Here is a 26,742-nt window from a genome sequence, read left to right on the forward strand (position 1 = left end):
GTAATTTCGGATTTGGAAGGTAGTGCAATATTACTTCTGTAGTGGCTGCTCGTAATATTCCAATATAAGCTTATATTAAATTGTGGGTTCAATTTAATTAGTAAAAAGCTAATTAGGTGAGGCCTGTTCCAGATTCTTCCTTAGATCCCTGACTGGGCCCAATATGTGACTTATATAAATAGGAGAATAAAGGAAACAGAAAACACAACAATTATTTTGCAAAATTTTCATCCCCCCCTCTTGAGAGAGTTTTCGAAAATTGTGCTCCCTCCGTGAGCTGAGTTCTGTCTTCAATTATTCGAGTCCTAGTCGTTGGTGAGATTTGCCCACACAAATATCAGCGTATAGTTCGGGACACCAGTCAGAAGATCCGAGGTCTTGTATTGAAGATCTTCACGAGGAGACGGAGCAAGCCATCATCGATTCTTGATTGAATCAACGAGGTAAATTGGCTAATTCCGTAGTAAGCATGTTTTAGGAATTTTATGTGCTAAAGCATGTTTTAATTCAAGTTATGAGCATGATACATGTGATAATTACACGAATAGATTTTGTCTAAATAATCTGCTAAATAGATCAAATTCATGTGATCCGTTTTGTACGCACGCTTCCGCTGCCAGCCCCTTCAATTATCCTCCTCGTCCTGATATCCTGTAATACACAGAAATTGGGATGCATCAGTAAAGTACAATTCAATTCCTTCGTCATGTGACTAATCGACATCAACTTATGTGACAATTTGGGAACATAAAGACAATTTGACAATTTCAATATCGGGGAAATTTCAATTGTTCCACTCCCCTCTACGGAAGTAAATTCCCCATCTGCAGTCTGTATTTGACTTTTCATAGTCCCACAAAAATTCACGAAATCCTGTTTATCATGGGTCATAATATCGGTCGCCCCATAGTAAAAAATCCATCGATTATCTTTTTCTCTAGTCTTATGTTGTACCGCACATGCAATGGGTAATTTATGCAATATTTCAAAACTGTTGGGGCTAATACACAAATCATCACACAACATGGGGTTCCTTTTATAATTAATCAAAGTTTGGGGGGCAGAATGCTTATTTCGGGGGTCAATTAGTAATTTTTTAGAAATTGGAGGTGCATATGTAAAATGATATGGGCTAGGTTTCAGAACCCTATCCCATTACCTCATTCGTCGGCGCCGCTCTCCATTCCCCCCGAATCGACCGACGAAAGCTGCCTGGCCAACCTCCTCCGCTCGCTTGCCGCCGCCGCCGCGTGGAGTGACGCCGTCAGTACCCCGTCCACGGGTGGTGCTCTCTGTTCCGCCGGTTTCCTCCACTCCGATAGCCAATTTGGCCTTCCCCTTTTGGCTCTCGTCCCACCATTCTGGGAATCCGATCAATTTGAAGTAATTTTCCCGGATATGTTTGTTCATCCCGCAGTTTGAGCACCATAACTTTGTTTTATCTGGCTTGGTGGCTCCGCGGCGATTATTGGTGGCAGTGAGCGGTTGTCCGGGACGGATCGGCGCCGGTTGTGTCTGGAATCTGGTTTGTCGGGCTCCGAATCCAAGCCCCACCCCGTTAGCTGCTGTGGTTGAGTCGGGGTTCGCTGATAGCATGATTTTAAGTCGTATGGCTTCTCGCTTGACCCAGCCGTATGCAACGTCCAATGGAAGCGTTGGACTCTCTTTGAGGATGTCTCGTCTGGTTCTTCGAATTAGGAGTTTAATCCCGCCAAGAACTTGTACAATCTCTTCTGATTAATGATGTTTCGATACTCACATATTCCCTTATCACAGCAGGTGATGGTTTTGGTTTGGCATCGATCAATTTCGATCCAAACCCCATGTAGAGTCCTCCAATAAGTCTCCAGATCCATGTCCCCTTGGACAATCCGGCTGGCCTTGTCCTCCAAATCATATATCATGTATGAGTCTGACGTACTCTGGTACGTTACGGCCAAACTATCCCAAATCGCCTTCGCACTCTGGTGGTGTGCGAAATCTGCCACAATCTTGATCTCTATGTTGTCTACGATCCAGGAGAAGACCACTAAATCAGTCTCCTCCCACTCCAGATAATCTTTATCTGTGGGTTTTGGGGGTGATATGCCGCAGTGCCCTTCGGCTTCCGATGGATACCCGCATTAATCGGGCCCATAGTGCATAGTTTCTTCCATTTAGCTTGAATGCTACTGTCACATTCTTGCTTGCTTTCAATTTGAGATCACCGGTCTTGACATCTTCTTCGTCTGCCATTTTCAGGTCTTGATTCGTCCGTCACCGCCTTCTGGTCGGGACAGGTATTCGGGCAATGATGAAATTAAATTTGTTGAAGGGAGGATTTGTATTCATTCAAGTATATAAAAAGGAGAGGGAGTACACGCCTCATATAGGCAGATAGCATTCTACATATGGTAAGATATATACATGATTTACCCTAGCTAAAATTAGGGAAAGAATAATTATAATTGATTCTGTAATCTTCGTGTATCTTCCGTGATTTTGTATATCTTCCAACACATTCAGATAGGGCTCCTTTGTGTGCAAGAACATCCCAAGGATAGACCTTTGACAAACACGGATTTTGCATGTTTTTAAGGACTAGATTTGACTTATTTTAAATGTCAATCATGCAAATTATGTTCTTAAATTGCATATTTTATGCATTTGTATTTTTGACGTATTTGTTGATAAATGATAGAAAAGGGTGAAAAAAGGCCAAAGTGTAGCAGCATCAGTTCAAGCCGATTTTTCCAGCAAATGTGAAGTCCAATCAATTCTTAATGCATACCATTCTCTTTTTCTTCGAAAGAGCTTCGCGTGGATATCTTGCACGTCTCAATCGGAGTTCTGTGGAGAAAGTTATGACTATTCTACGAACGTTGCACAGTACAGTCAAAGCTGACTAGAATTTAAGTGGAAATTCACGAAAGAAAAGAAATTATTATATTGTGAAGCCAAATCTCTCCCATCTCTTGAAGGTCATGAAAGTTATCAAATATAAACCTTTTTCCAACCTATAAATACCTTTAACCTAATTCACAATCTTCATCTCAGAGCCTCCAATCCTTCTCCTCTCTACACATTCATCCATCTCATATTCCACACATAATTCATCCACCTTCCATTGGAGCGGAGCTCTGGATGCTCTGCAGATCCAGGCAAGAGAAGACTAAATATTGAAGATTCAACCTTGGGTTTTATCAATTTCTTTCATATCTCATACTTTATTTGTAGTTTTTACTTGTCTATGAGTAGAACTTCAATTGTTGAATTTTTGGTGAAGATATTCAATTGGTTTTCCTTGTTAGCTCTTGCAGTTATTTGATTTATCCTTGTGCCTTCTATATTCAATTGATTAACTACCTCTTGAATACATGTTAGAGTTGATTAGAGTACTCGGGAGACACGAAATAATTGATTTGGAAAAGGGATAATTCACATTTTAATTCAATAGAACTCGGTAGAGTTGAGGTTTCAAGTGAGGTCATTGGTCTTAACGATCTTTTAGGAGTTAGATGTTAGAGATATAAAGGGGACTTTGATTTCAACACCTAATCTACGGATTTCTCACCTCGGGAGGGGGTTTAATTTAGTTAAGTGGCCGACTTAATAATTCTAGAGACCGTAATTCAAGGAAGTCGATTGTGTTTTGGGTCCTAAAATTCTACATTCATTCGCCTATTTTGTATCATATGTTTTTACGCTTTTTGTTATTTGTTTATTTATTTTCCGTCTAGCTTTATAAATCAAATCCAAAAATCTTCGTGTCTCTAGATAGTATATGACGCTTAGTATATGGTAGTCAGTTGCAATCTTATTCCCTTTGTTCGATATCCCGGTACTGACCTTTAGCTATACTAGATCTACCTTATATGTTTGCAGGTATTTTTAGTGCTAATAAATAGTGCATCAACCTTCCATTGAAATCGTGCTGTTGATGCTGAGTCGTGATATTGTGGACCTGCCAGTGCCGAAGCAGCCCGTGTTTGCAGAGAATGGTTCGACACCCGGCCCCAAGGGATCAACACAGCAAAATGTGTACTCCAATAACGAGCTCGCTCTTAGTGTGCTCGATGGACAATGACTCTATTTCAGACTCTTATCATTATAATGTCCCCAGTTTCTTTATACTAGTAATAGAATTTTGTTTTCATAGATCAATTTGAATTGTTTATCTCTTTCATTATAAAAGTAATACGTACTATAGTATTTGATTGGTCTTTGTTTGTGGACTAATGATACTAATAAAATTCATCCTAGATCCTAAAGGTAAAAACATCAGTGTGAATGAATTTGCATGTCTTTGTCACCGACCAAGCTGAAACGAGACGCAAACTTTGGAATTGGTCCAGCAAAATGGAGAAAAATGCTACTCCATATTTCTGCAATAGCAAACAAGTAATTTTCGGAATTACATGAAAGACTCAAAATCCAAGTCTCTAGTCTTGTAAAATGAATTTTCAAAGTCTTCCACCTTTGGTGACCACAACCTCTTTCATTTCTTTCTTATTTTCTAAAGTATTTTCAAAACAATCGATACGAGTATTGTAGCGGTGTTAGATTTTGATAAAAAAAATGGCACCCAAATTCGAGCATATCGTAATTCATAAATCAATTCTTCTTCTTATAATCATCCAAAGTGTTGCATGTTTGAGCATGGAAACAGACACAATTTCAACCGGTGTAGTGATCAAAGATCCACAAACAATCACATCCCAAAAACAGATATAGAAATTAGGATTCTTCAAACCTCCAAACACTACCAACCGCTATTTAGGCATCTTCTTTACCTTCTCCCAAGAAACCGTGATTTGGGTCGCCAACAGAAACAAACCACTCAAGGACTCCTCAGGCTCTGTTACTCTGTCTCGAGACGGAAATCTCGTGGTCTTGGATGGGACTAATCAAACCGTCTGGTCCACCAATCTCACCACCACCTCTCCTGTCAGTCTGATCGTCCAAATCGTCGACACTGGCAATCTCATTTTGCGGGAAGAGGCCACAGAAGACGTGTTATGGGAGTCGTTCTCACAACCAACAGATGTCCTGGTGCAGGGAATGACGTTAAGCCAGGTGTTACATTTTGTAACACCTGGATGATAATGGTTACAGGTGTTACATTTTGGAACCGAGCTACTACCTCCACTGCTTGCAACAGACATAGATTGGGGCTCTGATTGTCTCCCGGATCTTCCCCCTTGAAATTTGTATGGCGTGGAGTGTTGGTCTGCTTTTGCTTAGGAGGTGCGGCATATCTTTTACCCTCTGATTTTGTTTCACATGGCATTTGCATATATTCTTCGGCATAACGTGCTCGTGCTACCATGTCAACAAAAATAATATCCCGATGGGGGGCAATTCTATCTCGAATGGCAGGATTAAGGCCCCTAAGGAAGCGGCAGCACTTGTTCTTGTCTGTTGGAACAAGTTCACGAGCGTACTTGCTTAATCTTATAAATTCGGCATAATAATCTTTAACCTTCCTCTCTCCTTGCTCGAGGTTCAAGAACTGAAGCTGCATATTTTCCATAAAAAGCTCCCCCACATATTCTCGCTTGAATTCATCAAGAAAGAACTTCCAGGTAACCTCATTCTCTGGGACCGTTGCACGAACCATTTCCCACCAGTGGTGGGCTTCTCCCTGGAGAAGGGACTCAACGCACCTCAACTTTTGTTCTGGGGAACATTCAAGATTTTTCAATACTCGCTCAGTACTTTCTAACCATGCTTCGGCCTCAGAAGGGTCGATTCCGGAAGTGCCATAAAATCTCTCAGCCCCCATCTTCTTAAGACGAAAGATAGGGTCACTGGGAGGCGTATGTGCTACTGACGTCGCAGGGTTTGAGAAGGCTCGAACAGTTTGGCCAAGAAGTCCCATAAAGTTATGCATGAATACTTTTGGATCAATGTGGTTTTCTTGAGCCAGCGCTCTAGACGGTGAGTGTGTAGCACTCTGATTTACTTCCCCTTCAAAGCCATGAGGGGGAATGTCTTCAGGAATATGTGATGATAAGGACTTAGGATGACTTTCGTCACCCGTTCGACCGACACCAGAATTATTTTCAGACATTCTGCATTAGTACAAGGAAAATAGAGGGGTGAGGCACGTCGATAGCACATTAAGAACACATCCTAGTGGCATATACATAGTTCAGTACCTCATAAAATCCAACTAAAGCATGAAACATAACCCAAGTTATGAGTCCGAGAATCGACTCAATTTTGAGTTAACCATGCTCTGATACCGCAACTGTAACACCCCAAACCAAAATAGAGGATACGGCTCATGAAAAATTCTAATGTTAAACATTTAACTAAGATCATAGCTAATTAAACTTTATCACCAAAAGTCAGTTACAGGCAAACAAAATAATTACATTCCAAAAGCTTAAGTATATGCCACTAGAGTTTAAGTTCAAAAGTATATACAAGCAACACTAAAGGAACAGAGGCAGGTGTGCTATCGTGCCGAATTTCCCCCAATCTACTTTTCCCTTGTTGAATCTACAAGAATGCAAGCAATAGAAGAGTAAGTTATTGGTTAAATTAGTGGGATTGCAATAACATAAATAACAAAGTGCAATATCAGACACACTCCAATAATTAAATCAAATGTGCACTTTGTAGCTAATGGACACAAACTATTTGAATATTAAATCTTTATACAAAAGGCCTTGAACCAAGACTCTCAAATACTTCATATTTCATCACAGAAGCTCCATAACAGGAACTAAACCATCTATAACGAGTACGAGATGGAGACTACTTGAGCCTTTGGGATAGATTCAGAATGGAAGTTATGCCATCCATAGAATATTACAGAATGGAGGCTAATCATTCCATAGGATAGGCCTGGCATCCTACGGACTATCTATGTGCCATTCCACAGAATCCCAAGGCTATAACATTTTATCCACCACTATACAATAACAAGGAAGTACAACGTAAAATATTATGGAATTCTCAACCATCAGTGTAATAAATTCAACAAATTCGAAGGTACAATTGTAATTTTCAAAACTCATATTCCTACTGTGGAAATTTCCATCTCCATTTCCATAACTATAATAGGCAATGCAGACACTAATTCAAACATATTTAGTCTTCCACAAGTCACCAATATTTATGAAATAAGCAAGAGTTCATAAAATGAAACAAGGATAAACATTGTCTCCAATAACAGGTAAAAATACTCCACTCAAAGGCAATTAAAGGAAACAACACAAAATCGAAAAGTAAGAGAGTTTCTATGATTAATTTCGTGTCTACAAGGCGAATTAAGCAAAAGTTGAGCTCCTACCTTATTATGCCAACTTAACCTTGGTGTTGCCTTCAAGCTCTAAGTTTTTACTTCCATGGAGGAAAAAGTGAGGAGATTAGGAGGGGGTAGTCTAATCAAGGAATCTTGGACCCTAGAATGCACGGTGGTGAGCGAATTGGTAGTCCGTTCACAGCAGAAGGTCGATACCGAGAGAGAGAGCTTCTATTTTACTTCAAGAGCTAAAATTTTCAATGTTGGGCTCTTTCTCGATTCTTCTCTTAAAAGAGAAGAATTGATCTCTTTTTGTTTGTAATTATCCCCAACTAGGATCACTTAGAGGCTTTCCCCTTATTTTTCTTCTATAGTAATATTTTAACAAATTTAGTTTAAATACATAAAAAAAATACTTATTACTAATATAGGCATAAACCAAAGGTCATTAGGACTAATAATTTCTTGACCCAAGTTCTTGGGTCGTCACAAGAGGACCCAGATTCGGGGGGCACAGATGCAGCGCTTGTCGTGTTCACGGCGACGGAGGAACCACGGAAGAATACGGCGGGTGGCAAGAAGGAAGTCAAGAGGAGCATCGGAGAATGACTGAAAATGAGAAAATCCACTCCCAGACTAGTCATGAAAGGAGAAGGCAAAAAGAGGTAATCTAACACCTTCACCTAAGATTAAGCCGGTGTTCAAACACTCAATAGTTTGTGATAAATTTGAAGGAGGAAATCCCAAGGAGGTTCACAAACGCAAGCTTTTGGGGGACCTAGACGATGCGTCGGAAGAAGGTGAGGAAGAGGCTAATATTATATCGCGCAAAGATGAGAATCAAGGGAACGAAATGGTTTAACCCTATGGTGCAGAGATGGAGAAGAGCCGGAAAGGGGGGTCGGAAATAGAGTTAGCACTGGTGGAAGGTCAGATTACGCCAGAGACCTTGGCGGGGGAACCTCTGACTCGGAAAGAATCCTCTGCTGGGCAGATAGCATCGCCGGAAAATGTGGTGGCTCAACCGGAAAAATCAGAGTTGACCGTTGGAGGGGACAACCCACATCCACCAATGGACAACCAGGCGGTACAGGACATGCAGGCCATTGTTTTAGACTTTTAGTGGGTTCTCAATTTGAATACCAGATTGGGAAAGAGGAGTACAATTGAAGTCAAATATAGAGCCTAGCTGGTCAACATCCCCCTTGCCTTTTGTCTCAAAATGACATACATCTAGATAAAGTAACATCTCAGCCCCTACAATGCCTCACTCCAAACCCGTTGAAAAGTCATACCCCAATCTTGGATGATGTGGAAATTCAAATGGCAGCCATACCAGGTTCCAACATCCTCTGTAGCGAAAACTTCCCTCCCCTTCTCCATGGAACGACGAAGTCTCTTACTGTGAAATTTGAAGGTATGCGGCAAAAGGAGAATGTATGGAGTCGGCAACCAGCATCTGCAGCGGATTATATCTTTTTAAATGACCAAAACGGTGGTTCGAACGTGGTGGTGTTTCGTAGAGAGGAGGAACTCGTTCTCCCGATAAAGATGAACTCCTCTATTCCAAACAACTTTGACAGGCCATCTATGGCTAGTAAGGTGGTGAATGGAGTTACTGCTACCAAAAGCAATGAGCCGTTCGTTCTTCAACCTGATAAGATCAAGAAGATTGGCTGCGCGGGACTAAGGGAGGGTCGGCCTTCACTTTATTTATAGGGAGAGGACACAAACTTCCTTGCGGAGAAGATGGGGCACGCGATTGTTGGTAAGTTCTCTCACTCGACTACGTCCACTAACCAAGTCCAGAAAATGCTAGGTAATATCAAGTTCATCAAAGGCTTCAAGTGGAACTACATCAATGCTAAGCATCTCATCATCCAATTTGAATTTATCGAGGATTATGCAAAGATGTTGAATGGGCCTAGCGGTACACCGGTATGGTATGTTGATCATCATCCGATGAGGGTGTTCAAATGGACGCCGGACTTCGACTCATTCTTTGAAACGCCAATTGCAGCAGTTTGGTGCAAAGTGATAGGTGTGCCTATCCATCTATTTGAGGTGTCAACACTATACGCAATCGGCAATCCCATTCAGCTCGATCATGACACGACAAGCAGGAAACGACTATATTTCGCCCGCATTTGTGTGGAAATTGACATATCTAAACCGCATACGGAGGAGGTAGTGCTAGACATTCTCGGGAAAGAGACTATCCTCAAAGTCAAGTGGGACAAAATCCCATCTTATTGTAGGGAGTGCAAGCACGTTGGCCACTCTAGTAGAAACTGTCATGCTTTTGGTAAAAAGGATACTCCACCAGCAAACTACCCCAATCTAGCCTATAATAGGCGGCAATGGAACTACCAGGCTAAGCAACCTGCACAGAGCGAGGGGCAAAATCACACCCTCAAGAATATGAGAGAGCTTGTTTTTGAGAAGGAGAAAAGGAAGCAATAAGAACTGCAAATGATGAATGAGGAGGGCCACACCCATGGGAAGGACTCGGGTAATATTGTCCGTCCAAAGTCTCCGCCAATCGCGGACTTCATTAATGAGGATGGATTCATTCAACAAGGTCACCGAGGGAAGAAAGACAAGCAAGGTAACAATAGAAATGGTCAGATACCGAGATCAAACTCAGTGGGGAAGAACATAATGGATGCCAAAAAAGTGGATAATGTGGAGCTGGGAGTGAGGGCCTCTTCTGCTACGGCAGATTCTCTAAAACCGAGGAACTCGGAGAGCCGATCACAATAGGATCAGGCTACTTGGTCATTACAACAATTTGCGAAACCCAAGTTCTTCCGACATCTTGAACAGAGGGCATTTGTGGAGGACCCGATTGGTAAAGACTATGTGATGGAGGAAGTTTTGACTCTACTTAGTTGGGACGAAGAGAATATGTTTTGGGGTTTTTCTTGTACTTTTGGATTTCATGCGTTGCATTTCATTAGTTTTTTTTAATCTTCATTCCACACCTTTCCATTCAGTTCCACACTACCAACTTTCAAGTTCCACCGGGGACTCATTCTTCCTTCGCCTCAACATTTGTCATCGTCGGCTTATCATTGCCAAAGCTAATTAAGACAAAATCTAGAATTAGTCTATCAAAAATTTTAACATGTTAAATGTTTTATTAGTAATTTATGTAAGATATGATTACTAATTTGCATAAAGAATTAATTATAATTAATGCCGAAATAATGACACGAACACAAGCTTTAAATCAAATTTAGTGCTTTAATTTTAATTTTATCTTTGTGTTAACCAAGATGAAGGGCTCATCTCCAACTAATATTGAAAACCATGAAAATTTAAAGATTTATATGATTTTAAAACTAAGAAAAAAATGTCTAAAAATTAAAATTATTTTACAGTGGAATATTTTGATAATGAGAGGTTGTTTTTAAAAGCTTTTTGGCCAGACATAGTCCAATGAGTTAGCCCGAAACGTGATGGATAAGGTTAGGGTTGAAACCCGAAAAATTCATAACTCGAATAGCCCCACCAAATAGCCTGACAACCCGAACGAATTAGCCCGATTGACATCCCTACCACAACACAAGATAAACTAAGCAGTAGCGTGGTTGATGCTCGGACCAAAGGTCATGGGTTCAAATCCATAGTGGCGGCTTTTAAAATTTATATTCATTTGCTATTTGCTAATAAAAAAAGGATAGACCATCACCAACATACTAGTCTTCATTCGAGCTATTATTAGAGGTATTATAATCTGTTTGATCTATATTTATTTTAGAAGGAGTTGATCGAACTGAAGAAAAAAAATACTCCCTTTGTCCCATTAAAAATGAAAAGTTTTACTTTTTGGGTTGTCCAATTAAAAATGAAACGATTCTTAAAATGGAAATAAAATCATATCCACTTTTCTCTCTCTGTTACTTTATTTTCTATTTATTATCTCACAAAATATCACTACATAAAATCACATGCCGAAAAGCAAATGTTTTGTATTTAATGGACGGAGGTAGTATTAAATGAGTTGAAATTAAGTGCCAGTTCCTTATATATTTCTAAAACTTTCGTGAAATTCAATCAATTTTAAAATCTACTTCCTCCGTCATGCCACGTGATGGTTTTCTTTTGGACACAATATTTAAGATAATGATTTATATTGATAAAAATAATGTATGAGAGAGGAAAAAGTAGGAGAGATAAAGAGAATAAAGTAAGAATGAAAGAATAAAATAAGAGAGAGTTAAAGTTTTATTTTTTGTTAAAAGAGGAATTTGATCACTTGTGGTGGGATAACCCAAAATGGAAAGATGATCACTTGTGGTGGAACGAATGGAGTATATGTTTGTCATTGAATCATTGATTTGGTATAATTATACAACAAATATGTTGATTTCAGCCAAAACAAAATAATTTTTGACAAGAACTCCCTCCATCTAAAGGAAGATGACCCATTTCTTGGGTGGTACATAATTTTAAGTAACTTTATTTTGTGGGTTAAGTGGAGAGAATAAAGTAAGAGAGATAAAATAAAGTAGAAATAAAGGTTTTTCCATTTTTAGTAATGAGTCATTTTAGTTGGGACAAGGACAAATCGAAAAAGTAATGCAATCTCAAATTAATCCGCCTTCAATATTGGCACCGTCAAAATTAGAACACGTACCATTTCAGAAACAATGGAGTGAATATAATACAATCTCATTTTAATCCGCATTCAGTATTGGCACGTCAAATTTAGAACACCATCCTCTAATAGTACCATTTCGGAAACATATACTATTTAATAAGATAATATCGAATCATTACTCGATGATAAAGCAAAGAATTAGTAGTCACTAGTTATTAGGCTTCACAAAAGCTTGTGTGTAATATTTTATCTCACACTGCTAAAAAACTAATTATTAATTTTGACAATGAGATAGATAGACAGGCTAGTCTCGTTAAGAGAATAGACGTCTTAATCCAAGTCTAACTAGAACCAAAAATAAATAGAGTTTCTCAACATTACTGAAACAGTTGAAAAATGAAAGATGAAGCTCCACCTGTTCTTGGATTAAGCAAAAAATATCAGGCATCTAGCGAATCGACTCTTAAACTTAGGCGGAGTTCATGCGTCAAAGCAAGGCAACCCAGCCCTGTTGGGCTGAGCTGACCATGAGTTGCCATGTGGATACCATGCTTATGGGTAGCAACAATGATATCCAACCCTTTCAACAGTTACTCTGACTCGGTATCAATAGACAGATGTAGCCTTGGTCTTACAGAACGCTTTTGACGAGGAAATGAAAAGGGACTGTTAGGAGGGAGGGATAGGTGCAGCGACAGAAACAGCACGAGATGTGCTCGTCCGACAATTGAGATAACACAATAAACTGAGAATTGCAAATTGAACACAGAAAATAGACTCGGCTTTATTGAATGATAATGGAAGGGAAATAACAACGGAAATTCCTAGATGCTCGCATCCTCTCAAAGCACTGATATTAATATGCTTACAAATGAAAAACAAATCTATAACAACTTAAACAAACTAGCCAAAATATGCTCCTCACTCCGATGCCTCCTCCAAATTAGTTGGCTACCTGATCTTTCTTTACTGGTCTTACCAGACCCTATTGTCGTTGATTCCAAGCAATAGAGGTGATGCAGATATATGATAAAAAGAATAGTCAAATATCTACAAAGGAATGACAAGATCTTTCACAAAAGGATTAGCAAAATTGCAACATGAATCGGTAAGGTAAAACCAAACTACTCCATGTTTGTTCAAGAGATTTTGTTGGGTTTTTTTGGAAAAAGAAAAGAAAATATTGGGGGGCCCATACCCATTATCAGCTAATGGATCTATGGTACAATCCTTTGACTGCCCTGATCTCAAATCATTCCCAGCAGCACCCATCCCCAAGCCTAAGACCACCTTTATTGGTCATTGAAGGTCGACCTTCACGTGGTATTACAATTAAAAAAAAATAAAAATCTAAACATAAGTCTCTCTCTCCTTGACCCATGTCTCTCTCTCTCCTCAAACCAACCCACGGGTCTCCCTTCTCATTTCACCATTCAGCCAATGAGGTTGTGCCAAATGGCACAATTTCATTGGCTGATATTATTATTTTTAATAATTAATATATCTTTAATATATTATATTAAAAAATTATAAAATTTATACCAAAATTCATAATTTTTCTTCCTCTATAAATAGAGACCACATTTGCTATAGTTTTGCACACAAAAAAATATCATCTTTTCTCCTCCTATAACCCTTATTGTTTAGTAGAATTTCATATTTTCTAGTTTCCCTTGTTGCTAGCTATGGAGGATGATGAGGATATTATATTCTCCGATTCCCAAAACTCCAACCCTTCCCAAAACTTCAACCCTTCCCAAAATATTAACCCTTCTCAAGATTATTTCCCTAGCTTTGATGATTTTCCGAATTCTGAGCAATTTCAAAGTTCTTATTTGGGATCGTGATATTATGGGGAAAATAATTATTGCTTGCATAATCTTGCACAATATGATAGTGGAAGACGAAAGAAGCACGTATTCGAACTATTGTGATCCAGCAGAATTTATTCAAGATCGACTTGGACAAAGTAGTCGTGAGAATGGAGATGGCGATGCGAATAATGATTTCATATATTCTACGAGTAGGATTGCGAGTCTAGCGTCTTACATGAAAAATAAAGCCCAACTTCAAAACAGAGAAGCTCACAAAGCTCTGCTAAACGATTTGGTAGAGCATATATGCGCAAATTTCGGCAATTGCAATTTGAATGTCTAGTTTTCATCTTATGTATGAGCACCAATGATGTATTTTCAATTTCGTATTTCCATGATTGTAATTTATGTTTTTTATTTGTTTGTTTTTATAATTTTTAGTTTGTCTTTTATTACGTTTTTCGATAAATTTACAATAATAAGTATTTCATGTAATAATAATAGTAATAAAAATAAATATATAATAGTGTGGTTGGATGGTCATTGATAAACCATGAAAATATGTGTGGTTGAGTTGGATGAATATTAATGATGTGGAATATTAATGATGTGGAGGAGATAGAAATGAATTAAATATTGAAAAAGTGGATGGTTGGGTTGGGTTGGGTTGGGGGTTGCTGATAAACATGGTCTTAGAGAAATCCAGTCCTCTGTAGGAACACAATTCGAAACTTCTGGATGGTCTCTTGACTCAGGCGGGCCCAACAGATGCCTCGGATGGCCTGGTGGGCAGAAATATTTGCAGAGAGGGGTCGTTTTCATTAAATATTAGTATTAGAGCAGGAGATCCCATGGCAGTCTCTGTAGCAAATGCATAGCCATTTAAAGATGAACGGCAATTAAGAGGGCCAAGCTGCATTTCAACTAAAGAAATCAGAGTTAATGTGATGATGGAAACTGAACTTCACCATTATCTAGACCAGTGTTAATGTGGTTGGCCGCAGAAGAAATCAGAGGTTCAATTTCTTCGTCAGAAGCTATTCGATCATTAAATCCAAGTGTTGGATCAATGCTAAGAGAATTAGTTTCATATTCAATACCATTTACCATACAGAAATGAAGGGTTCCCCCACCATCCTGATTAACAAACACTAACATCTTCACAATCTCTACCACTGCCAGTAGCACTGCTGCTCATAGGATAATTTGGCCATTGTTAATAAAATTTCTTCGAACCTATATATGCAGGTAAAATTCCCTAAAAATCATCTGATTTCCCGGCTACCTTTCTGGTTGTTTATCACCCCTAGTCAAAGACCAGCATTACTATCTGAAGCGACGACATCAGGTTTAACTGGTTTATGATCCATTTTCTGTCTCAATGGATGCACAGAGAGTTCCGTTAGGTGAATGCCACAGGCCAAGCTCCCCAAGACCCTGGCGGTCACTCTCTGCTCTGCCTTAACACACCACGAGCCATCAGGCTTCACCTCAATCTCTGCTACATCTTCCCCACAATTTTTCATCTGTAATTCTGGAAAGTTAAGAAGAAAAAAAATTGACCTCATGACAATCCATGAAAATACCTTAGATGTGATCCGATTGAAATAGGCATGGCATCTATGATGATTTTCTCCAAAGAATAATTCTTCAAACATATAGGACATTGCCACTACATCCACAAACAACAATTGAAATACATGAGCAGGAAAGTGAAAAAACATTTAAGTTCTGTAAGCAAGTAATTGCAAACCAAAGACCAACTTTTTTATAATTGAAACTATAAGGCAAAAAATAAATAAATAAATCTTATATTTACTTACCTTCCTTGACCGCTGGTTCATTTCCACGATCAAAACAGCCCATGTGAGCATGGAGTTTAAATTTTCCAGCTACCTTCATTCTTATACCGCTCACCTGGCAAGCATTAATAGGATTTTCAATTTGACCTGGGCAAATGAAGCAGATCCTCCCCGTGTGAAGACATAATAATAGAAAGGCCCCTACAACAAATCACATTGAGCCACTTACTACTAAGAATACGTTGAAACTTGTAGGTAATTACATATAAAGATTTATTTTTAATACTCCCTCTCCCTATCACATTTCATTTTCTTTTGTGCTCATTTTAGAAAAATGATACCCCCACCGTCCCAGCTCAAGTGATTGATTTCTATTTTGGCCGTTGTTTTGCGAATGTTAGAACTCGTAGGGGAAATTATTCGTGTTATTCATTGTGGACATACCGATTACATGTTATATAGACTAGGATATTCTACATATAAGGTAACCCTAATTTATAATTAATTACAATATATTTTCCATATAATTCCCCTGATTTGGTGTGATCTTCTCCTTGATCTTCTCCTTGATTTCGTGTATCTTCTGACACTCCCCCTCAAGCTAGGTAGTGGGATTCCCAATGCTTAGCTTGCACAATACTTCGTGGAACGACTTCGAGTTCACCGTCGTTGTCAAGATGTCGGTCAGTTGATCTTCCGATTTAACATACGACATTTCTACCACCTTGGCTTCAATGTTCTCCTTGATGAAGTGTTTGTCTACCTCCACATGTTTCGTTCTGTCATGTTGACAATTCCCCATGGAGAAAAGCATTGGTCACATCAAACTGATGAAGTGTCCATTCCTTATTGGCGGCGACCGAGAATAGTACTCTGACGGTGTTGATTTTCGCCACTGGTGAAAAGGTCTCGTCATAATCTACACCGTGAGTCTGAGTATATACCTTCGCCACAAGACGGGCTTTATACCTGTCGATAGTACCATCTGGTTTCCTCTTTATCGTGAATACCCATCTGCACCCAACTGGTTTTGCTCCTTCGGGTAACTTGCTCCGTACCCATGTACTGTTCTTCATTAACGCCTTCATTTCCACCATCATTGCGTCTTTCCACTGTTTATGTTTCATCGCCTCTTCGGCTGTCTGTGAGATTTCCTCTTCTTCATATAACGCAGCCTCAAACGCTCGAGCCATTTTGGTCAGATTCCCTTGCACGAAGTTTGTTATGGCATAGCGGCTCTTCTTTCCAATCTTCTCTGGGGAGTATCGTTTCGGCGGAATTCCCCTTGTACTCCGATAAGGGAGCACGTATCTTCATGTATCTCTATCAATTGTATTGTCGTGGGGTTCTGTTTCAGTAGAGTCAGTGGTAACTAGTATCTCAACTATGCTTGGATCAGGAATTACCTCGGATATCATCGTCGGAGGAGTTCCGGGGCTTGGCTGAGATGGCTTTTGTGGTAAGACCTGCTCGGCAGAAGTGACAACTGGATCGGTTGGTTCCTCGATCGAGGAGCTTGGAATTGGCACAACCCAACTTAGATAGTCCGTGGACCTATCTGGATCACTCTCCCCCTGACTACTAATGTGACTGTGGTAGAAAAGTTCGGTTTCCAAAAAATTACAGTTCATGGTAGTAGTGATTTTTTTGGTATTGGGATCAAAACATCTGTACCCCTTTTGGTTTACCTCATATCCCACAAAGACACATTTGATGGCACATGGTGATAGTTTCGTTCTTTCATGTTTAGGTATGTGGGTAGAAACGGTACAGCCAAAGACTTTCGGAGGAAGACTAAGGTATTCGGGAATTCGGGCTTGTTTTAGATAGGATATCAAGAGGGGTTTTCATGTGAAGGATTTTGGTTGGTAGGCGATTTATGAGATAGATTGATGTGGCGACGGCTTCTGGCCAGAAATGTTTGGGAACTTTGGATTCAATCATGAGAGCTCGGGTCATTTCTAGGATCACACTATTTTTCCTTTCTACTACCCCGTTCTGTTCGGGCGTATATGCACACGAAGTTTGATGAGTAACTCCGTTTTCTTTACAAAAAAAGGGTCATAGCACTATTAATAAATTCCCTCCTATTATCTGATCTAATGGTTTTTATGGTGGTTTGAAATTGTGTTTGGATCAGTCGAAAAAAGGATGAGAATTTATCAAAGACTTCTAATTTGTGTTTCAAAAAATAGGTCCACGTCATCCTAGTACAATCATCCACAAATATCACAAAATAACGAAAGCCATTTCCACCAACAAAAGGCGCAGTGCCCCAAACATCAGTGTACTAAGGAAAACATGGATAGCATTCGAGTATTCGTAGGTTTAAAAATCTGTCTGTGGCTCTTGGCCAAAACACAAGTCTTGCATGAAAAATCAGAAGGAATAGAAAGATTCGGGTAAAGTAATTTAAAGTAACTAGGAGAGGGGTGCCCTAGTCTTCGGTGCCAAAGCCAAGTTTCCTATTTCGTGGATCCGTGAGCCAGCATCGCACTTCCAGTTTGAGCAATCTCATCCATGTAGTAGGGCGCTGGCACTTCCAGTTTGAGCAATCTCGTCCATGTAGTAGAGCCCCTGTTTCTCAGTGCCACGCCCAAGAATCCTCCTCGTCTTAATATCATGCAGAATACAAAAATCAGGATGCATTAGGAGTGTGCAGTTCAATTCTTTCGTCACATGACTTATAGACATCAATCTTTGGGGTAGGGTCAGAACATAAAGACAGTTTTTGAGCCGTAGTGCAGATGATATTTCAATAGTGCCGGATCCCACAATAGTAATTAATTCCCCATTCGCAGTTCGAATATATGATCTATCAGAATCTTCAGTATAATCAACAAAGTCATTTTTATCCGGAGTCATGGTGTCAGTTGCCCCACAATCAAATATCCAACCTTTTGAATTTTTTCCAAAGATATCATAAATATGGAATGCAGCAGAAATTTCTCGTAAGGGTATAAAATATTCTTTGACACAAAATTGGGGCTATTTTCGGATTTATTAACAGCTGGGGGCCTTTTCGAATTTTCTGAAAATCTGGGGGTTCATGCATAAGTGGATGGGGTCTGTTTTTGTATTTCACATGTTTCTGGGGAGGTAAATAATAATAAGGCAAAGTTGATTTAGGGTTTGGATTATATCCGAACCCTTTACCTCATTTCACTACGCCGCTTCCTCTGATTCCTCCGTTTCCTTCGATTTCTGTCCACTCAGCCAAATTTCCGACGCCCCTCACGTTGCCGCCGGCCGGTGGAGGCTCCTGACGTACCCCAGTTCCAGTTCCGATTGATTCCCCATGGTTCCCGGCCTCGGTTCACCGCGGGACTCCTTCTCCATTCACGCCTATGGCGATTTTCGCCTAGGCCAGGAACGTCTTTGCCTTCTATTGTTCCTCCCACCACTCCGGGTAACCGATCCGTTTGAAGCAAGTTTTCCACGTATGCTTTTGCCTTCCACAATAGGAGCACCACAACTTGGAGGTATCTGGTCTGTTTCCCGGCCGGCTGGTGGCCGCGGGTCGCGGCAATGGCGCGTTGAGTCGGTGCGGTGGTCGCTGGTTCTGTGCGATAAGCCCTTGTCCGATCCCTCCGCCATATGATGATTCGGTTCCACCATTGGCTTCACCGGTGGGTGAGGGCGACGTCGGTGGCATGATTCTCCGTCGAGCTTCCTCCGTCTTCACCCACCCGTATGCCGCCTCCACAGATGGCGCCGGTTCTTCCTTCAAGATCTCCCTACGGATTGAGTAATATTCCTGATTTAATCCAGTCAGGAACTTGATAAGCCTTTTCGAATTGGAGTAATTTCTGAATTGTTCGACCCCCTTGTCAAAACAGCTGATTGGTTGTTTCTGACTTCGATCTATGTTAATCCACAATCCGTGGATCTTTCTGTAATATGTTTCAAGATCCATGCTTCCCTGCTTGATGTTGATCGCCTTTTCTTCCAGGTCATAGATGATGTATCGGTCGGCTTTGCTTTCAAATGTGACGGCGAGGTTGTCCCACAGGGCTTTTGAGGTCTGATGGTGTGCGAAATCCGCAATAATGTTGTTTTCAATGATATCGACAATCCACGAGAATACCACAAGGTTGTTCTCTTCCCATTCGTCATAACCTTTGCTCCCCGGTTCTAGGGGATCGCTCTTGATGTGTGGGTATGCACCCCTGCCTCCAATCTTTACTTTGATTAGCCGTGCCCATAACAGGTAGTTCCGACCATTCAACTTGAATGGTACCGTGATACTCTTGCTGTTTTTGAGACACGATCTGATTTGCATCCTTTGTATCCTCTGTGTCTGACATGTTTGATGTAGGTTGATATTTCGGATGGTTTGATTCTGGTCGGAAAAAGGTCGGGAAAGTTATTTCGGTTGGCTTGATTTCGGCCGAAAAAAGAGGTCGGGAAAGGTATTATCGGCTATGATGAAACTTCTCTGAGCCAAGTTCGATTTCTGGCTCTGATGCCATGTTAGAACTCGTAGAGGAAATTATTCGTGTTATTCATTGTGGACATACCGATTACATGTTATATAGACTAGGATATTCTACATTAAGGTAACCCTAATTTACAATTAATTACAATATATTTTCCATATAATTCCCCTGATTTGGTGTGATCTTCTCCTTGATTTCGTGTATCTTCTGGCAGCGAAGATGATAATAAATAGTTAGAGTTGAGAGAAAGTAAAGTAGTATACAAAATAATACTCCCTCCGTTTCACCATAGTTGAGGCAAAACTTTTCGGCACGGAGTTTAAGAAAGGGATATTGAGTGTGTTGAATAAATAGATAAAATAAGTAAGAGAGAGAAAAATGTGGAGAGAATAAAGTAGAAAGTGAATAAAATAGAGAGAAAAAAGTAAGAGAGGGTAAAGTAAGAAAGAGAAAATAATTACTATATATGGAAATGACTCAACTATGAAGAAACTTCCCGAAATGGAAAAATGACTCAACTATGAAGAAACGGAGGGAGTATATAAGTGAGTCGTATCTACATTGTTCTCTTACTTACTTTACTTACTCTTCACTTTAACTAATTATTGTCATTTTTTCCCAAACACGTGCCGAAAAGCAGTCAATCACTTGAGACTGGACGGAGGGAGTAATAAATAGTTAAAGTGGAGAAAGAGGGTAAAGTAAGAGAGAGAAATGTAATAAATACTTCTCTACTTTATTCTCTCTCTTACTTCGCACTCTCTCTACTTTAACTATCAATTTTTCAAAACGAGTGCAAAAAATAAAATATGACAAATTTTCCCAAGGAAAAAAGTTTTTCAAAAAGTTTCATGGTAAACGATTTATGCAACTATTATTGTAGACCAAAAACATAAATCAGAGTTCATAGATTGGTGCTTATAGTTTTTAGAATAGACCTTGCAGCAGGTACCAGTTTTCGTTGTGGCCTCAACTTTTGGCCAGCGCATCGTTGTCCGCCTCCTTACTCGGAGACGGTTCAAAGGTCCGCGTACCTAGAGACGGTTCAAAGGTCCGCCCTTCAGGGATCTTCCATGGGATGCAACTTTGGATGGCAGCCGAGGTTTTCCCTAGCTCTTGTTACGTATTTCCATTGCGGAATATCGACGTTATTTTGGGCGTTACGTGGCTAGCCTCGCTAGGCAAGGTCATGGCAAGTGGCGGGGTTCATCGATGGAGTTAACTTGGAGTGGTAGGCCGGTGAAGATTGAGGGCGACCCCACCCTCCCTCGCAGAGCATGCTCATCCCACGACATCAACACTCCGAATGACGACGATCCCTGTTAGATTCTGCATTCCATGCTAAGCAATGACCCAACTGCGGATTTCGGGTTCGACCCCTCCCTGCCGCCGAAAAACCACTCTCAGTTACAGGCATTAGTGGAGGATTTTCCTTCGGTCATCTGACAAACGACGGAACTACCACCATTTTGCTACACTGATCATCACGGTTCACCCATACCGATACAATCATATGCAGAAGGATGAAATGGAGCGTTTGGTAGCAGAAATGTTTGCCTCGGAGATTACTACTCTAGCCCAGTGCTACTCGTCCGTAAAAAAGACGATTCGTGGAGATTTTTTTGTAGATTATCGAGAGTTAAACAAGCGCACCTTTCCAGATAAGTATCCAATCCCGGTCATTCAGGAATTGTTGGATGAGCTACATGGAGCTCGATGGTTTAGCAAGCTCGACCTCAAGGCGGGTTATCATCAAATCTGAGTGGCCACTTCGGACGTTCCCAAGATAGCTTTTCGCACGCACTCAGGCCACTACGAGTGTCTGGTTATGCCTTTCAGGCTAACCAATGACCCTGCCACTTTTCAAGGCCTTATGAATGACATTTTCCGGCCCTGGCTTCTCAAGTTCGTTCTGGTGTTCTTCGACAACATATTGGTTTATAGTGCATCTTGGGACTCCTATGTGGAGCATTGGCGTCAGGTGTTTCGCACCTTAGGGGACCACTCTCTCGTTGTTAACCCAAAAAAGTGCCTCCTCAGTCGGCGGTAAGTGGAGTATCTTGGTCATGTGGTGTCCGCCAAGGGAGTTAGCATGGACCCAACCAATGTTTTGGTTGTCCTACGTTGGCCCACACCCACATCCCTCAAGGTTGTTCGCGGGTTTCTTGGCCTCACCGGATATTATCGCGGGTTCATCCACGACTATGGCAAGATAGCCGTGCCCCTTACCCAATTACTTAAGAAGCCGGCAGACACCAACAAAAGTAAGCTTGGGTGTGGCCGGTCGAAGTAGAGCAGGCTTTTAAGGCTTTGCAATCGGCTTTAACCTCTGCCCCCTCTTGAGAATGTCGGATTTCTCAAAAGATTTCATCATCGAGTGTGACGCATCAGGACGAGGTTTGGGGGCAGTCCTTATGCAAGATAAATAACCGGTGGCTTACTTTAGCAAGACCCTATCCAGCAGATGGTTCGCAAAGTCGGCATATGAAAAAGAGCTCATGGCGTTGGTCCTTGCCATTCATCACTGGCGGCCATATCTCTTGGGTCGTAGTTTCGTGGTTCACACCGATCAACAAGTTTGAGGCAGCTTCTTGTCCATCCCCTTTCCATGCCGACACAACAAAATTGGGCAGCGAAATTGCTCGGTTATGATTTCACTATCGCCTATAAAGATAGCAACTTGAACCGCGCGGCTGATGCCCTATCGCGGCGGGACGAGGAGGCAGTTGAACTATCGGCTTTGTCTCGCCCAACCTTGCCCGAGTGGTCGACTATCCAGGCAAAACTGACGGAGGACCCCTGACCTCTACAAGATCAAAACCAACTGGGAAAATGGGCGGAAGTCCAGACCCCATTTTGAATTGGTCCACAATGTTTTATTCTATAAGTGTCGGATATGTTGTGAGCTTATACTTGAATTTTGTACTTTTGGTTACATATACGAGCAAGCAATGCAGTGAATTTTTAAAAGAAAGAGTTAGTGGAGTGATCAGAAAATCGAATATTCTATCAATATGAAACGATAAATATGAACAGGATGATCTTACATGTAAATGCACATAGAAATGTGGAAAAGTCCACTTACGGGTCAGCTCTATTCATGTAAAAGATGATGAAATATGATCATGCAGCGTGAGCTTTGCAACAGAGAAAGAGATAGAAATTAAAGTTGGAAGAGTTGGTGCTGTGATGAATAAAATGGCGCGGTGTGCATGCATGCTAAGTTAGCATCTGATGAGTTGGCACGTCATCAGCAAATAGATAAGAATAAAGAATTAGTTGTGAGTTAGTTAGATGTGGATATTGCTTGTTTAGCTAGCTGGCTTTGTAGCCTTAGTATAAAATAGCTTTTGTTGCTGCTTTGTAACTTCTGAAGTTTTGAATCAATAAAGTGTTGGTTTCTACATGGTATCAGTTGACAATTAAATCCTTCCGCTTGTTTGTTTCTTCATCTTCTCCGATATGAATCGCAACAAACGAGGTGCTAATGCAGCTCCTCCGGTTCCTCCAATGGAGGATAGCTCTAGCCCGTATTATCTACATCCCAGTGATAATCTGAGCCTTCAACTTGTTCCTCATGTTCTCACTGGCTCCAATTTACATCAATTGGAGTAGATCGGTGACGACTGCTCTTATAGCGAAGAACAAAATTGTTTTTATCAACGACATTCTTCTTCAGCCGGCCGATGATGATTTGTTATTCTTTGCTTGGATTCAATGCAACAACATGGTTGTATCGTGGCTGCGGAATTCTGTTTCTGCTTAGATATGTTTCATTATCATGTACCTTGACGGTGCTCATGAGATCTGGTCCGATCTACGTCTGCACTTTTCTTAGCTCGACACTGCTCGAGCTTATCATTGCAACAGAAAATCATGTATCTCTCATAAGGGCAGGCAGTGCTTATTTCACCAACTTGCGTATTGTATGGGATGAATTCAAGCACTCTCAGCCTAGTGCTTGGTGTAGCTGTGGAACTTGCAAATGCAATAGTGCGTCGAAATGGCATGATTACCAGGAATAGAGTGCACGATGTAGTACCTAATCGGTCTCAACTTAGTTTTTTCTCAGATTCGATCAAGCATCCTTTCAATGGTTCCTCTTCCTCCTTTCATAAATTAAGCTCCCATTCTACAAAATTTGCATTGAGGTGGTCGACACACACCATAATCACATCTATGAGAAATGCAGACAACCCCGCTTCATTTAGAGTATCAAATAGGAAAGCCCAACTCACGATATCATATGCTTTCTCCATATCAACCTTTATTGCTATAATGCCCTTCTTCTTTCTCATATAATGGATCTCCTCTTTCATCCACTTATTATTAGCACTAAAAATACCTGCAAGTATAAAGGGTAAATCTAGTATAGCTAAAAGGTCAGTACCGGATATCGAATATAGGGATTAATTTTACATATTGTCTACCACATACTCAGCCTCATATACTATTTGGACACAAAGTTGGGATTTGATTAAACTAAGAAAAACTATAAATAAGAGCAAGTAAGAAAGCAATTAAATGGAAACCGTGAAATAGTTTCGCAGTTTGCATTTAACTTGGTTTGAGAAAACACATGAGACAAAGAAATTCTAAGGTAGGGATTTCATTAACTCATTAGTAATTCTAATTATTTAGTTTTATGTTCATCTGACTCAAGCTCTACTCGGGGTTATTTCTATCGTGTATCAACACTCATGTCACAATTATTGCATTGACACATAAAATATAAACTAATCAAAGTCATCACTGATCAAAGATTGACAATAATCAAGGTAACAGCCAAGCAGTTAAATATAAACTATGGAATAATAAAGTAAAAAGAGTTTTGAACAGTAAACAAATAAAAAGAACTACATAGAGTCAATTACTTTCATCCCGTAGGATTCTATAAATTTAGCTATCCATAGACAGAAAAACGAAATAAATATAAGTAAAATAAGACATGTTCAATCTAACAAAAACTAGATAAAATCCGGAAGAATTAATATTGCTCTTGTTTGATCTCCTTTTGAATTCTTTGCTCCTTGTAGAAGATGGAGTAATGAAGGAATTTATGGGTAAGGTGGGAGATGGAATGAAGGCTCAAGATTGGTGATTAATATGAATTAGGTTATGGGGTATTTAGGGAGTGATCAATTGCTAACTCAATCTTTAATTACTAACTACAACTAATTTAAAATCAAAAGATTTATAGAAATCTAGTGGTCTATAAATTGTCATATGTAATTTCATTTTATTACTCCCTCCGTCCCAAAAAAGTATGTGCATTTGGGATGGCACGAAAATTAAGAAAAAATTGGTAAAGTAAGAGAGAGGAGGAGAATGATAGTTAAAGTATGTTAGTGGATATTGAGACCTACATTATTAAATTGATATAACTTTCTAAAAATTGAATGCACATATTTTTGTGGGACGAACGAAAATGGAAAGTGCATATATTTTTTGGGACGGATGGAGTATTGTTTAAATTTAAAAAGATAAGAAAATTATCAAAATTAGGATTTTGGATCAAAATGTCAATATAGTGTATTAAACATATCAATACGATTCATTGAATATGTCAACACAATTTAGCATTGACATTGTATATGTATTATATTGACATATTATGATAGCTACATTGACATTGAGCTGCTTTTTCAAAAATACAAAAATTCAAAAACAAAATACAAATTTTGACATCAGATCATATGCAAGTTAGACCTCGTTAGAATCCTTATAAAATTAACTTTAATTTGATATAAGTTGTGTAAAAAAATAATTTTAATTGAGATAGTTATAATCATTTAAAACTTGTAGATATTTTTTAAAAGTTAGTTATAACTAACTTTTGGTCAATTGACATTAATACCCCTAATTGACATTTATGTGTATTGCATTGATACTCATGCATGAATGATATTGTGCATTGATTTCATGATACCATATCTATCATTTAGTTGAAGTAGTTAGCAATTTAAGAATTAGTTAGCAATATAACACACCCCTACGGTATTTATAGGCTAGAAAAAGGTTTGGAGAAGGTAAATTTCGTGCTTCATAGGTTAAAGAAAATATTTGGCTTCATAAGGTAATATCTTCTTTCCTTCCTTGAATTTCCACCTAAATTCCCACCAGCATTTGACTGCAATGCGCGACGTTCATAGAATTGCCATAACTTTCTCCACATATTCTGATTGAGATGTTCTAGGTACCATCGCTAAGCTCTTTCGAAGAGGAAAAGAATGGTGTGTAGAACGCCCTGATTGAACTTCATAATCTCCGAAAAAATGGGTTTGAACTAAGACTGCTGTGCGCGGAACTCCCAGCAAGGCGCTGGAATGGGCCTAATCTCTCTGTGCAGCTTTCAGCGACGCTGGCCCAACGGGCTGCTGGGTTGTGCTTCTTCTCCAACTTCTAGATTTTGACTTTGTTATGCCCCTTTTCAGCTCTATTTTGCACATTTCTCACAAAACATGTTAAATTACCAAAATGGATAAATATGCAAATAATGGACATGTAATGCAAATTTGACACTCAAAACGGACCAAATAATGGCCCTTAAGACAGTGCAAAATTTGAGCGTATCACTCTTGTGCTATGACTACATTATCAGTAATATACCTTCCTGCTATAAAGCTAGATTGAAAAGGCCCAATGATGAGAGGCATTAGCTGCTTCAAGTGATTTGCAATAGTCTTTGTTACCAATTTATGCATCACACTGCAAAGAGAAATAGGTTGAAATTGGGTTATGAGTGTTGGGGCTTTCACCTTAGGGATAAGATAGAATGCCGTTCTATTCATCCTGCCATCCATCATTCCACTCCCCAGATTCCAAGAATATCAGCGCAAACATCTGC

General features: G+C 39.8%; 2 protein-coding genes across 3 annotated transcripts; one reads left to right on the plus strand and one right to left on the minus strand.

The window, feature by feature from the left end:
* Nucleotides 1-8,983: 8,983 nt before the first annotated feature.
* LOC121770434 lies at nucleotides 8,984-9,697 on the plus strand. The gene has a single exon (XM_042167164.1). The coding sequence runs from the start codon at nucleotides 8,984-8,986 to the stop codon at nucleotides 9,695-9,697; it is 714 nt and encodes a 237-aa protein (XP_042023098.1).
* Nucleotides 9,698-14,727: 5,030 nt separating this feature from the next.
* On the minus strand, nucleotides 14,728-15,699 carry LOC121771624 (E3 SUMO-protein ligase SIZ1-like). 2 transcript variants are annotated; one of them, XM_042168453.1, is made up of 3 exons: nucleotides 15,478-15,699; nucleotides 15,241-15,326; nucleotides 14,728-15,180 (listed from the first exon to the last, which is right to left on the minus strand). In XM_042168453.1, exons 1-3 carry the CDS (start codon nucleotides 15,554-15,556, stop codon nucleotides 14,965-14,967), a joined length of 381 nt encoding a protein of 126 aa, XP_042024387.1. In that variant the 5' UTR covers nucleotides 15,557-15,699; the 3' UTR covers nucleotides 14,728-14,964. The 2 variants fall into 2 exon arrangements, with proteins under 2 accessions (XP_042024387.1, XP_042024386.1); XM_042168452.1 differs by having other exon boundaries at nucleotides 14,728-15,326.
* Nucleotides 15,700-26,742: the final 11,043 nt, after the last annotated feature.

This window comes from Salvia splendens, chromosome 16 (assembly GCF_004379255.2).
Source record: "Salvia splendens isolate huo1 chromosome 16, SspV2, whole genome shotgun sequence".
NCBI lineage: Eukaryota > Viridiplantae > Streptophyta > Magnoliopsida > Lamiales > Lamiaceae > Salvia > Salvia splendens.